A 14,361-nucleotide genomic window follows, 5' to 3' on the forward strand; every position below is an offset into this window, starting at 1 on the left:
CCCCCAACTACCAGGGTGGGGAGAGGAGCTGGACTTGAGTCCAATCACCAGTCATCAATCATTTAATCAATCCCACCCGAATAATGAAAACCCCATAAAGAGCCCCTGAACAGAGGGCTTCTGGGTGCTGGGTGACACACCCAGAGCAGGCGCGGGGGCTCTGAGCCCATCCCCCCACACCCTGCCTCTGCAGCTCTTCCACTTGGCTGTTCTGCCTTGTGTCTTTATAATAAAGCAGTAAACCTAAGTGAAGTGTTTGGTTTTATGGGCCATTTTAGCAAATAACCAACCTGAAAGGGGGAGGGAGCGAGGGTGGGAACAGAAATGTAGACCACCCAGGGACCTAATCCTCAGGACTGAAGCCACAGCGGCGGTCTGGTGGGACTGAGCCATGGAAGCTGTGGAGTCTGGGTAGTCAGCATCAGATATGAATCACAGGACACACAGTTGGTATCAGAATTGGTCTCAGGAGGAAAACCCTCTCATTTTATGTCAGAAGTGTTCTGAGTAACCACAGCTCACGTGACAGCACCCCTACTGCTCAGGAGCCATGAACTGGGCACCCAGCGCTCCACCTGCATTTACAGAATCCTCACAATGGTGTTTTGAGGGAGGCACCACTACCGCCCTCATTTTACTTATGAGAAAACGGGCACAGAGAGGTCAGTCTGCCCTCAGTCACATCACAAGAAGTCGCAGAGCAGATTCCAACCCCCGAAGCCCAGAGCAGCGACTTTCACCCATCCTACAGCCCCAGCACTCCCTCATGTACCCTGAGAAAGTACATGTAGCAAATATTTAGCACATAATTTTTGCAAAGTGCTAGAAAGAAGTTTCACGAAAGTTTTCTTAACAGTTCCATAACGATGCGGCGTCTGGGTGACACAGTCAGTTGGGCATCCAAGTCTTGGTTTTGGCTCAGGTCTTGAGCTCAGGGTCATGGGACTGAGCTCTGTGTTGGGCTTCATGGTCAGCCCCGAGTCTGTTTGGGATTCTCTCTCCCTCTTGCTCCGTCCCTCCCCACCACACACTCTCTTTCTAATAAATAAATCTTACAAAAAAGGACAAAACCCAGAAACAGTTCCATAATGAAAGTATTTCTTCACATTAGACTAAGAAACGATAATTAATGAACTTGTCCCAATTCACATACTAGCAAAACCTTGAGATGAAGTTAATAATATGAAGTGTTATCTTGGTTAAACATCATGCTCCTAGCTAAGATTAGGCCTTCCTGTTCAGCCACAGATGTGAGGAAAAAGAGGGTAGGGCCCATTTTTAGTCCACCCAAGTTCCCAGGACCAGTATTAGCCCACTCTCAGACAGGGCGCTGGTGCCACCACTCCTGGCACACTGCCATGAGCCCTCCTCAGGCTGGGGATGCATCCTGATTAAACAGCAATGAGCTGAGTCAGCTGTACCTTTATTCTCCCTCCTTTTAATAACTAACTGAATCAATAGATCTCAAGAAATACAAACGTCCTGCTCTGAAAAAGAACTAACTGAATCAATAACTAACTGAACTAACTGAACTAACTAACTGAATCAATAGATCTCGAGAAATAAAAAAATGTCCTGCTCTGAAAAAGAATTTGAACTTCTAGGGTTAAAATAAAAGGGCAACAAGCCAAGTTTTGGGCTTCAGAGAATTCTCTCCTTCTCCCATCCAACCTCATTCATTCAGATAAACAGAAACCAGAGAGAGTGGCAGAGGTCACCACTGAGTCGAGTTAAAAACTCGGGCTTTGAGGTCAGCAGACACCTAGCTTCATCACGTACTAGCTTGTGTGATTTGGGCCTTCTCTGATCTTCAGCCTCGTTATTAAGAAACGGGGATAACAGGTGCCTAGGTTCCTGGGGGCATGAAGGAAAGAACTACATGCTGGGGGCTATTACCCTAATGACCTAAGAAAGTGACAGGCTGTGATCAAATTACTCTGTGAGGCAAGCAAAGAAATACTGCTTCCAAGATATCTGCATCTAAAATAGTGAAGTTCTGATATATTTAGTGGTTGCTATTTTGTGTTGCATCCTGAATAATGTTGGATCATTTTACTATACCAACATTTCAAGATCCTAGAGAATGAAAAGCACAAGTACACAAAAAAAAACCCTACAATCTCAGGAGAATAGTTAAAGCATCACTATGCTTTTAGTTCACAAACGGGAATCAGCAAAAGACTTCTCTCACTAGCAGGCTGTGTAATTTTCTTCCTAATATCCTATTTTTTTCATAGTGTACAAAACAGACAAGAGGATCTGAGAATAAACAACCTTACCCTATCACAGTTAATTTCAGACTGTTTTCTATCACGGTAAAGTCATATACTATTTATTTTGCTGTTTCTCTAATCAAAAACAATAGGCACAAATGATCTAAAGACCTGAAATAAATATTCAGTAATTGTCCAGCAACACTCCTAGTTAAAATACTGGTCTCAAAGCAAGTATAAACATAGCCCAAATCCACAAAGTTCATTAAATACCTTTAAGGTGGTTGCTATTTTGAAGAAAATCATACCACTGGTTTCCTTCTGTGTTAGGTGGTGACACGAGATCATCATCTTCATCTTTCAAGTACTAGAATTAATACCAAATCAAAATTTTAAATGTCATAAACAAAGGAGGAGGCTTCAAAGACTTATCATTAGCATTATTCTATTTTAAAGGTGATTGTTTTACTGACAAGTGCTCTGAAATTGCACAGCTATTATTCCAAGTGAAGTGACCAAAATTCACTAAATGCCGAGCCACTTGGCAAGCTGCAAACTTCTGGAAGATCAGAATGCTATGGATGCAGAGACCACACACAGAGTTTAAATTTTGTGTTCCATTTTCATGAAGGACATTTTAATCTTATGTGTGTGTATGTGTGTGTGTGTGTGTGTGTGTGTGTGAGAGAGAGAGAGAGAGAGAGAGAAAGAGAGAGATCGCGCATGCGCACCTATCTTATAAATTAATTTTAAAAGTATCAACTTGTCAATCTACTCTCGGACAGTAGTCCTCAAAGTGTGGTCAACAGACCCCCTGGAGCCCTAAAGATGCTTCAAGGATCCATGCGGTCAATACTATTTTTATTTATCTTTTTTATTTTTATTTTTTTTAGTATTTCTAGATTTCATTACACTATTTTTATAATGTCAAAATGTTATTTGCCCTTTCAACTCTGTTGACATCTGCACTAAGGGTCAAAAGCACAGGTGGGGAAAACTGACGCTGGGAGGCAAGGTGGTGGTCTTAAGCCACACTAGTGGGCATTGTATTCCTTTTTGTTACATACTGACAGTTTGACTTATTTAATGAAGCTATTAAAATAATTAATTTTATTAAATCTCAACCCTGGAGTACAAATCTTTTTACTGTTCTCTGTGACAAAGTTGGAAAGTAAACATAAAGCACTTTGGCCAATACCAAAGTACAATGGTGGCCATGAGGAAAAACATTTAAGAAACTGTTGTAGTTGTGGGGTAAGCCAGGCAATTTGTTGCTGTTAATGGAATTCCATTTTTATTTGAAAGAATGACTGGCAGATAAGCTATGATTATTCGTACATGGGTATTTGGTAGATATATTCTTGAAAATAAAGCAAACCTGTCACTTTAAGCAAAACAACTGACAGTATTTGCTGCCAATGATAAAATTTAAACATTCAAGCAAAAAATTAAAATTTTGGAAAATCTGTATCTACCACTGTGTACTTGACAGCCATGGTACTTAAAGATTTTCTGATGATATTGGTGCAGATATTCATAAATCTGACTTTTGGATACTGCATACGGAAAGATGTCAGCATTCAGAAGATCTGCATAACTCAGTGAGCCAGTATTTTCCAAATGACCAATACATAATACTACAAAATCATGCACAGGTAAAAGATCCATTCAAAGCATAAGACTGATGAATGGATTTTAATGTATCAGAGTATGAAAAGTTCACTGATGCAATTTTAGATTCCATATTAAAGCTAACCTTTAAGATACTATCTCTTATCAAGACTTGGTATAATATCAAAAAACATCCACAATTATCTGAAACAGCCATTACAATACTTCTCCCTTTCTAAAACCTATGTGAGGCCAGATTTTCTTTACATACATTAAACATAAAAACCCAACACAGGAGATGAAGCAGCAGCTATGAGAAGCTGTCTTCTATTAGGGCAGACAGCAGAGATTTGCAAAACTACAAAACAATGTCACTCTTCACTAAACTGTTTAAAAAAATATAGTCATTTTTATTCTAAATATTTATGTAACACGTAACAGTTAAGTGGAATTGCTGTTACTTTTAAATAATTTTGTATTCTGTTATATTTCTAATGCCTACTAATATCTCCCATTGATAAATAGCAAAACTCTTCAGAGTCTTCAATAGTTATTAAGAATATAAACGAGTTCTGAGACCAAAAGTTTAAAAACTGCTCCTTTTTGGTTACTTTACTAAAAGAAAAGGGCTGCTGTGTAAGCTAGCACTATATTATTTTCCAGAAACTTTGGATAATAAAGACTAACACTGCTAAAGTTTTAGCATTAGTTTTAATAATTTCTAAAAAAAAGTAATATCCACTTTCAATCAAATGCCCATACCTGACCAACTTTTTCAACATTGAAGTATTTTCCTTTTCGATTATAAAGGTCTGGAGCCTAGAAAGAATAAGCATAGTTTAGCTCTTAACTCACAGAAGAGAAAGAAAAAAAAATTCTTAAGCTTAATGAAAACGTTTATTTTTTAAGAGAGCTGTTAGTGGCAGTTATCTTTTTCTTCTAGGGATTGTATGACACACATCCAAACAAAAGTTGGATTTATAAAGGCTCTAAAATAAGTATTGCCATTAATTAGTTCAATAGTTTAAAAAGCACAGCTGCTAAAAATGTCAATTAAATTGGATTAAATGTGATTACTTCTCACCATTACCCAGGTTTATGGCAACTGTTTAACTCTTTCAAAAAAAAAAAAAAACCAGCATTATAGAAATAACACTTTCGTACCTCATTGAAATGTTCAGTAAGAAATTCAGCAACAAATGTGATATCTTTCTGAGTCATCTATCAAAATCAAAAAGGAACAAAAGGAAAAACAAATCAAGGAAAAAGAAAGCTTCCCAAAAGATCTTATATTATGTAATAATAAATGTGACTTTTTTTTTACTACCTACTAAAAGCCATGATACAAAGAGGCAAAGTTCCTTCAAAGAAACATCAATAGAAATCCAAAAGATTATGCAGCTGTGAAAATATGAAATCTTGAAGCTCTGACAAGCATGTAATTAAACATTTTATACCCCTTTTTCCAATCAGCTAATCCAAGAGCTACAGAATTCCTTATGGCCTGAAGTTGTTTATTATTTTAGGCCTTGTGCTAATAAGACTGTGTACAGGGTCTCTGCTCTGGAAGAGACTACGTCCAGAGAAGTCACCTTGACTTGAGTGAGCACCTACAACTCAACAGTGATGCCTGCTTGGCGGTTGGCCTGCTTCTTGCAGTGACCCTGCATTCACCCCACCCCAGTTCTTCAGCCCTCACAGAATTATACCCGGGGATTACACCCAGGGGTCTCCCCCGATAACAGACACATTTTACTTCCCCAAACAAAAGAGTGGTCTCAGCGAAACAGCTAATGTGAACCTCCCTGGTTTGTGAGGCCAGTCATCCACAGCACAAAAGATCTGCTTCCTGTAAGAGTCTCAGAATGGCGATCCCTTATTCATCCAGTCCACTGGAGCTAATTCTAATGCTCTCCATTTTCACAGGCCCCAGATTACCTCATCTATGTGAATCAGAGTTTGGGCAGGGGTGAGGATGAGTGACCACAGAAATCAGGTGCAAATGTTGCCCTAGTCTGAAAGTTCTTACTTAAAGGAAATTCTACTGCCACTGTCACAATCCTTGTAATCAGAGAAACTACTGTTTACCAGACATCAGCATTGGGACTAATATTTAAAGTACCAGATTTCCAAGGAAATAAAAATGCATTCAAAACTTAAGGAAAGTAAAGAATACAAGCACCCTACATAATACAGATTACAAAATCTTATATAAACATGAAAATTATAAAATTAGATAGCCATAGTAAAGGTATTTTGTGAGATGGAAAAATAAAATTTCTTAAAAGAAAAAAAAAAAAAAGACTCAATTACTAAGCTGCATTTAGGGTCTATAGCCTGACACCTTGTCAACTAGCAATGGTGTATGAATACTGAGCCAAGCAGCCAAGCTGAGCTCAGTCAGAGCAGCAGTTAACACACTGGAAAACGTACTACCACATACTACCTTATTCAGCTCTGGAAGCACGTGGTCTTCTGTCATTCTCAACATTGCTGGAAACAGAAATCAAAAAACTATCTTTAAAGGAAAGGTACAAACCTAACTTTAATATAGATACATTTCAAAGACTGAATGTGTTTCATTGGACTAAATCTTCAATATTCAACCAAAGAAATCTTAAACTAAAGTGTGAAGACTCTAAATTTGACTTGTATTTTCAGGTTCAAAAAGGCTGGTCTAACAATCCTAAACTATTATTTTTTATTTTCTCCGTCAACTCAACGACGTGCACTGACCAGATTCATTCCTCTCCTAACATATGGCATTTCTTCTCTTAAAATCTGCAAACAATTCAGTCCTTCAAAAGCCCTAGAATACCAAACAAACATGTTTCTCTCCCTTGGGTCTTTTGCTACACAAAGATATTTGCACTAAGACTTTTGTGTACATACATACACTTAAATATACGTGTATTTACAGACTCTCTAATATCTGCAGCCAATTCTTGTTGTCCTCTCCGAGGTTTGTATTTTTATATTATGTCCACCTAAGTCAAGGGGAATGCTGCATGTGTTTTTGCACTGTTTGAATATCCCTCGTAATTGCATTCGGTCAGGAATAAGCACGCTGGATGTGATTCTGCAAACATGGATTATTTTAGAAACCGTTCTTAATTAGTTCAAACTTCTAAATTATCTGAAAAACAAACCATAATCTAGTGCACTCATTGACTCATTTATCCATCCAAAAAGTACTCACTGAGCATACTATGGGTGCTGGGGATATAGCAGTACAAAAGAAGTTCTTGACTTCATGGAGGCTACATTTTCCAAAGGAGCAAACCCAGGCGACTCCACTAACAAGTGACAGAGCCAGGATTATAATGAGGTCTCAGTTCTCCCATCCAGCGTGCTTTCTGCTGCCCTGCTCTAATGATAAGGATTGAGCAGTAATTCATTTCTCTCCTAATCAGGCTTCTCATTAGAGTTAGGACATGCAATAGAATATAAACTGCCTCAACTATGCCAGTAATCACAAGTAAAACCAAACCTCTTCTGTAAAAGAAAATTATTTCGAAGATCTCATTGAGTTTTAATATTGTAATTTATTCTAATCAGCATCTCTGATATTAAACAGGCTGGCCTGATGAACACTCTGGCTCCCCATTCTGGCTAGCATTGGTACGGTTTTGAGGAGAAAAAAAAAAGAATTTTAAATGCCAACATCTGTGGATCCCATTCTTTTTTTACCACAAGCAATTACATTAGGCTGACAAATACAAAGTCTGTTTGTAAGATACCAGAATTGAAGATCTGGACATTTGTTAAAAGATGTGAGCACATTACAGATAATTTAACTTCTATTTTATTTACTCTTTAGAATTTTAACAAACGAGGAATAAATCTCATTTATAACCAAATTTTTGCCTGTGTTGGAAGGGAATGTATGCTGGATTATTTCAATGATATTAAGGGGGGGATCACAAAAATAGTTCAAATGGACCTACATAAAATATGCACATGCTGCAGAGTAAGCATTAGAACATGGACTATGAAGTCAGTAAATCCTGGTTAACTACCCACAAATGAAAAGACGCTATGTAGAACAAAGAAAGGCAATGAGTGGTCTGCATTCAACTTAGCTAGGGCACTAGTGTCTGATGGAAAGGATGCTAGAAACTTCTTGTTGGGTGCTGTTCAATGTGGCAGGCACTAACAGTGTGTGGCTACAGAGTACTTCAAATGTGCATTACGTCACTAAAAAACTGAACATGTAACTTATGTAATTTCAACTAATTTATTTATTTTAAAGATTTTATTCCTTTATTGCTTGAAAGAGAGAGAGAGAATGATGGAGAGGGAGAAGCAGGCTCCTCATTGAACAGGTAGCCAGATGCGGGGCTCAATCCCAGGATCCTGATATCATGACCTGAGCTGAAGGGCAGCTGCTTAATGGATGGAGCAACCCAGAGGCCCTGTAATTTCAACTAATTTAAAGAGCCACAGGTGGCTACTGGCTACCCTAACGGATGGCATATCTCTAGAAACGGAAGATCAAGAAACAGAACAGAAAATAAGCTACTCAAGAGCAGAGGCCAGATCTTTGCTTTTTCCCCGTCTTATTTTAAAAAACCTAACACCTACATAGCAGAGATGCAAAAATATTATTTTAACCTAAGGAAAAGTTACTAGGTCAAAAAAAGTTAAAAAAAAAAAAAAAAGGTTACCCTTCAGCAGTGAGTGACAACCGGTGCTACAAGTGACATCTGGGGAAGTTGGGGCTGGTGGTACGGAGGGAGGAAGGCGGGCTGTGTGTTGAAAACACTGACACCCGTGAAGGGTAAAAGAGGGGTCATTTATACCACTCGCTCTACTCCTACAGTTACTTGAAATTTTAGCAGAATAACTGAAATATTCTAAATTGATACACCCACAATTTTTAAAGAAGGGTGAAGGTAATAAGAATGCTTCATTCGATCAACTTACCCACATAAAGCCAGCGAAAAAATGCTTTGAAGTTTTTCATACTACTATCTATAACTCTGAAAAGACAAAAATAAAAGAAATCAGTGAAAAAATGCTTTGAGGTTTTTCATACTATCTATAACTCTGAAAAGATAAAAATAAATCAGAAATAAAATTATAATGTGTGTTTCATATATCATCGTTCAATTGTTCTGGGATATAATCATCCTTACCATTCTCTTTTATCCTATCTGAAGGACATTTAAACCTTTGATTTTACAAATCAAAAACATACCTAAAAATAAAGCTTCAGAAGTGCAAGTCCTGATTCTTCTCAAAAATAAAGCAAATGACTCAGATTCTAACTGGTTATAACAGTCTTGCCACAAACTGTGTAATGGTCCTTCCCACCATTCAATAAAGTATGAAATCCTTTTTCAACTTTGCAAACAAAAGAAGTCGGCAAAAACCCATTTTCAGCATTTTTCTCAGTTAAAAAAAATACTCACTGGTCAGTAAGAAGAAAAAACATCAACGCCAACAGAACACCAGGATTATAAATTTGTACTATGTCACTATCTCTGCTATCAGTGGACATTATTTTTGGAAGTTGATTTTTGATGCTTATAGTAACTGATCTCAAAAACTGAATTTCCTTGAGCTTTACAGAAATGGATTCCCCAAATTTAAGTATTAAAAGTGGAAGTCATGTTCATTTCGATGAAACTATCTTTAAATATGGACAGGGCTATCACTTTAAAAAAAATCTCTTTAGGCTCACATCTACAGGGTAACAACTTCTCTAAGCAGGTAATACCTGCATCTTTCTTTCCTAAATTTCAAAGCCCCTTCCAAGAATAAGTTTCATACTACTGGAGAGGTGGGTCACCATCATTAACCTAGCTCTCTAGAGTAAAACACCCGACATAAAAAGACTGCCACATTTCTGATATTACCAAGTAATATAATCAAAACTCTCTTGTGGCAAAATGAAAAAAGGAAAGAAAAGTTCCTTTCTGTCTTTCCAATCAATACTCTGACCGGCCCCTATACCCAGCAAGCAATGGTGGAGGTGAACAACAAAATTCTCACTGCCTCACTTTCTTCATCTATAACCTAAAATAACAATGCTATATTCAACTTCTTCCAGAGAGCAAAAAAGTTAAATAAACTACCTTCCGTTCATATTGAAAAGTGATCACAAAAAGCTTAGTATTTTATACCTACTCTCTGCAAATACGATGAACCAAAAAATAATTCAACATATATGAAAAGCAATGCCATCTTTCCTCTCATTTTGTCTTTTGAACACAAATGTCTCCAACCTCTACCTTCTAAAACCCCATTAAAATGATAATGGGGTGTGGGGGGGGAGGGATGTACTATAAACTCACAAAAACAAAAAGGATGGTAGAAAAGACATTAATTTCAGAAATGTCAGAAAGGCCACGTGGCTGACGAAGCTCAACAGAGGCAGTCACACACAGAACACGGAGAGGACAACCAGCAAGGACACTTCCGGCCTACAGAACCCAGGGACGCTTTGGACCTTGCAAATGTCAGGCTCGAGAGCAGCCCTCAGGATGACACACGGGGCTGGACACAGGAGGACAAACCGAAATACAGAGCAGTCAATGTGTTCTTTCCTCCTAAACATGAATGCCTATGGGTCTATGCCCCAAACAGAAATGAACAGGGTTTTCCCAAGAAAGCGCATAAACTGGGAAGAGCTGAGGTGGTCCCATGCAGGTCCTGGCGGCCCACCACACAGCTCTATACGCCTGCCCGGGTGCCAAAGCCAGCTTTCTGCTGTCCTGTCCACAGATTCCAAGCAACTTCAAATCACCTCATGAAGAAACATGAGTAAACACTGGAGCATCGGGTATCTGAAGAAAGACAAACAGATAAGTGACCCGGGAAGTGGAGATCATTCAGGGAACTGCAGGCTTATAAAAATATCTAATTAGTGTCCTCAGAGATTTGAGAAGATGTCATCTACAAAGCAAGAGCACAGCTTTGAAAAATGATTAAAGAAATAAGAAAACACATTTGGAAATTGAAAGACAAGGACTGCTGTGATAAAGAATTCAATGCGACAGTTCAGGTAACGGTCAAGTCCTCCACTCACCTTGACTACTAATTCCAAAGCTGACAGCCTACACCCCTTCACTACCAACTTGAACCCTCTGACTCTCAACATCAAGCATGCCACTCACCAACAACCACCTGTCTTCCCAGGGACCTCCCTTCAGCACCCCAGCTTTCGTCTCCCTAACTACCACCTACTGGTTCCCCCACCTCTCCTCCCTGTCTCTCACTCACATTGTGTTCCCACTTTACCCCCAAACCAGCTCCAATTCAAGGTTCATTTGAATCATGCCCTCGCTTTAATTCCCTGGCCCCACTTTGGCTTCGCTTTGGTCACCAAGCCTAGCAAATCTAAGTGCTCACCTGCCCTGTGCCCCGGCACACTTGGCTGACCCCAGCTGGAGAAAAGCCAGCAGCCACGCTGACCAGGGGCACTTCTACATGCTCACAAGGGCTCCCCAAGTGGCCCTCAGCACCAGCAGCATCTGCCTGTTTTACCCGCCCGTTCTTTCTCCCACTTCCCTGAAGGCAACTGGCTCACACCTTTTCCTTTATTAAACCACCTCCCCACTCTTACCTCCAGCTGACAGAACATTGCCTATCTCATTAAGACGGTAAGAACAGTTGCAAGTGAACCTCCCCAAGCCTCCATGTGCCCAGATACTAGCGTCTGTGACCCTTTACACAGCCTTCTCTCCTGTAATTATAGATACACTATCTTTCCAGACCATTCCCCACATGCGCACATGGCCCTCTATCTTTCCAGACCATTCCCCACATGCACCACATGGCCCTTCCCTCCCATACTCTTACTCCATCAATCCTCTCCTCTCTCCGCCATCATCAATTGTTTCCCTTCCAGAACACCCCATCATATATAAATATGCTCTAACTTCTCCTGCCGTAAGACAGAAAAACCCAACAACTATTTGCAACCACTGGCCATTCCGTTCACAACAAAACTACACAAGAGATGATACTTACTGTTTTCTTTGCATCTGCTCTCATTCTGCATCCCAATGGCTCCATGACTCCATGACATGGCTCTGATCAAGGTCACCAATAATCGTTTCTAGTAATACTGATTATCTGTTCTATTCTTGGTCTTCATCTTACCTGACTTAGCAGCATCTGACAACTGATCTCTCGTTTCTTTTTACAATGTTTCCATTGCTCAGCCTAGAGGATACCCACCCACTCTCCTGGTCTTTTTGCCACTTTAGTTTCCTTTGCTAGCTCCCCATCAATACCATTTCTAAATGTTGGAATGCTCATCGCTGTCTTCAGATCTGTCCTCTTCTCTAAGCATACAGACTACCTCATCCAGCCTCATGGCTCAAAATAACACCAATGTGTTGATGGTTCTCAAACTGCCATCTCCAGCCTGGACCCTTCCCTTGAATATTAGTCTAATATGATCAACAATGTCTCGGACAGATACCCATGAGGGTATCTAACAGACACTTCAAATTTAATACAGCTGACACACTCGTCTGGTCATCAAAATTCACACCACTAAGGAGAAGCAGACAGACATCATTTGCCTCTGGATGTGACACCTTGAGAAGGACACTCCACCAGTTATGTATATTCTGGCCAGGGATGTATAACCTAAATCTGATAAACCCAAATTGAGGAACATAAGATACACATATATAATTTATATATTCTCTCCCTAGTTTTTCACATTTCAGTAAATGTCAATCCTACTTTTCCAGGTGCTCAGACCCTAAATTCATAATTACCCATAACTCTTTTATTTTACCATACACACAATCATTTAGCAAATCCTGTTATTTCTACTTTGAAAATGTACCCAGATTCTGACCTCTTCGGATTGTAACCACCATTTCTCTCTTGGCTTCTGTCCTTGCCCTCTTTTAATTTATTCTCAAAACTAAGCAATGAACAAGAGGATCTTTTGAAAACCTAAGTCACATCCTGTCACTCCATAATCTTAATTGCTTCTTCTTACATCCAGAGTAAAAGCCAAAGTCCTTCCAACTGCCTACAGGCTCTACACAACGTGGCCTATCCTCCATGAGCTCTCTCAGCTCATCCTCTATCTCTCACACTCTGCTCCATTCACTTCAGCTGGAGTGGCTCCTGAGGCACGCTCCAAACTCAGCGCCTTCATACTTGCTCTCTTTTACCAAATATTGATGACTCACTCCTTCCAATACCATCATCTTGGTGAGGTCTGCCCTATATAAATCTCATCCCAAAGGTCCCCCTTCCGTGCTTGGTTTTTCTCACCACTCCTGACACTATCTGCCTTGCTATGTATTTTCATCATTCATTTCTTTATCTCACCACATTAGAATATAAGACCCATATAGATTTTATCAGTTTTGTTCACTGCTATACCCTCAGCCTCTAGAATAATGTTTAAAATACAGTTAAGTACTCAATAAAGGTCCACGATGAATGACAACGTTGCATAATTCAGTCAAGAAAATTTTTCAGGAAATAGAAAAGAAACAGTTATGAGAATTACGTGAAGAAAAAGAGAAGACACAGGTCAGTTCACGGCCTAGTATCCGACCAACAAAGTTTCTAGAACAAAAAATCTAATTAAAAAAACAAAAAAAAAACAACAAAAAAAAACGAGAGGAGGAGAAAGAGAAAAGGAGATTACTAAAATAATAACACGGTAGAATTCAGATTCAAATATTTTCTTATTATCAGCACAATGAAAAGACCCACATCTAAAAACACTACTGTGAAATTTCAACATATCAAGGATAAAGAATGAAGCTTTGAGAGATGAAAAACAAAAACAAAAAACCCTATAGAGGGATGAGAATCAGAAGCATCAGACCTTCCAACAGCTACAGAAAGACCAGCATATAATAAAGCAATACTTTCAAAGTTCTCTGAGAAAATGATTTCCCCTTCATCATCCTATACCCATTGGAAACCATCAATAAAGCATGAAGGTAGGAGAAAAGACACAGAGTTTATCACTGCATAACTACTTCCTGAGCAAGTTACTGGAGATGTTTCCCAACAAAGTGATGAAAGGAAGCAAGAAGCAAAGGCGATCGTGATGTCTGGACCTAACCCAAGAAAGCACCGAAATGCCTGCCTAGCAGGCTGCTGGGGCAGCTACAACAGCGCATCCAGACCAGCATGGGGGAGGGAAGGCTGGAGGAGAAATGTCAGGGAGGGAGGGGGTCCCAGGGTGTGATCCTGCCTTGGAGACAGGGGAAGAATCTAAGGATATAAAAAAGGCAAACAACACAAGAAAAGAGAAAACAAAGTCTAGGAAAAATGAAACAAACACAGAAGAATTTCTAAAACTGGATAAATAAAATAATTGCAGTATAGTTACACAATTTAGAGGTATGGAGGTAAGAACTAAAAACAGAAATGGTTACTGGAGTTCAAGGATTCCCCCTGGAGAGGGGACTCGAATGAGGACAGACGGGAGAATACAATACCGCTTTAACTGATAAGACAGCTATGTTATTGGCTTGTTTTAATCATGTAAAGGTGATAACTTTGATAAAAACTTATAAAACCAATTTTAAGAAAATCATGT

The 14,361-nt window shown here is 39.3% G+C and overlaps 1 protein-coding gene across 4 annotated transcripts in view; it reads right to left on the reverse strand.

Moving 5' to 3' along the window:
• ANAPC4 (anaphase promoting complex subunit 4) overlaps positions 1-14,361 on the reverse strand; it is a 44,741-nt gene that overhangs the window by 5,684 nt on the left and 24,696 nt on the right. For all 4 annotated transcript variants that reach the window (XM_032853870.1, XM_032853861.1, XM_032853887.1 and 1 more), the window contains 5 exons: positions 8,751-8,806; positions 6,271-6,317; positions 4,989-5,045; positions 4,587-4,643; positions 2,487-2,580 (listed from right to left, as the gene is read on the reverse strand). In XM_032853870.1, the coding sequence (XP_032709761.1) occupies positions 2,487-2,580; positions 4,587-4,643; positions 4,989-5,045; positions 6,271-6,317; positions 8,751-8,806 (311 nt within the window). The remainder of the gene's footprint in view (positions 1-2,486; positions 2,581-4,586; positions 4,644-4,988; positions 5,046-6,270; positions 6,318-8,750; positions 8,807-14,361) is intronic.

The sequence above is a fragment of the Lontra canadensis genome, unplaced genomic scaffold (assembly GCF_010015895.1).
Source record: "Lontra canadensis isolate GAN:19392208 unplaced genomic scaffold, GSC_riverotter_1.0 scaffold1, whole genome shotgun sequence".
Classification (NCBI taxonomy): Eukaryota; Metazoa; Chordata; class Mammalia; order Carnivora; family Mustelidae; genus Lontra; species Lontra canadensis.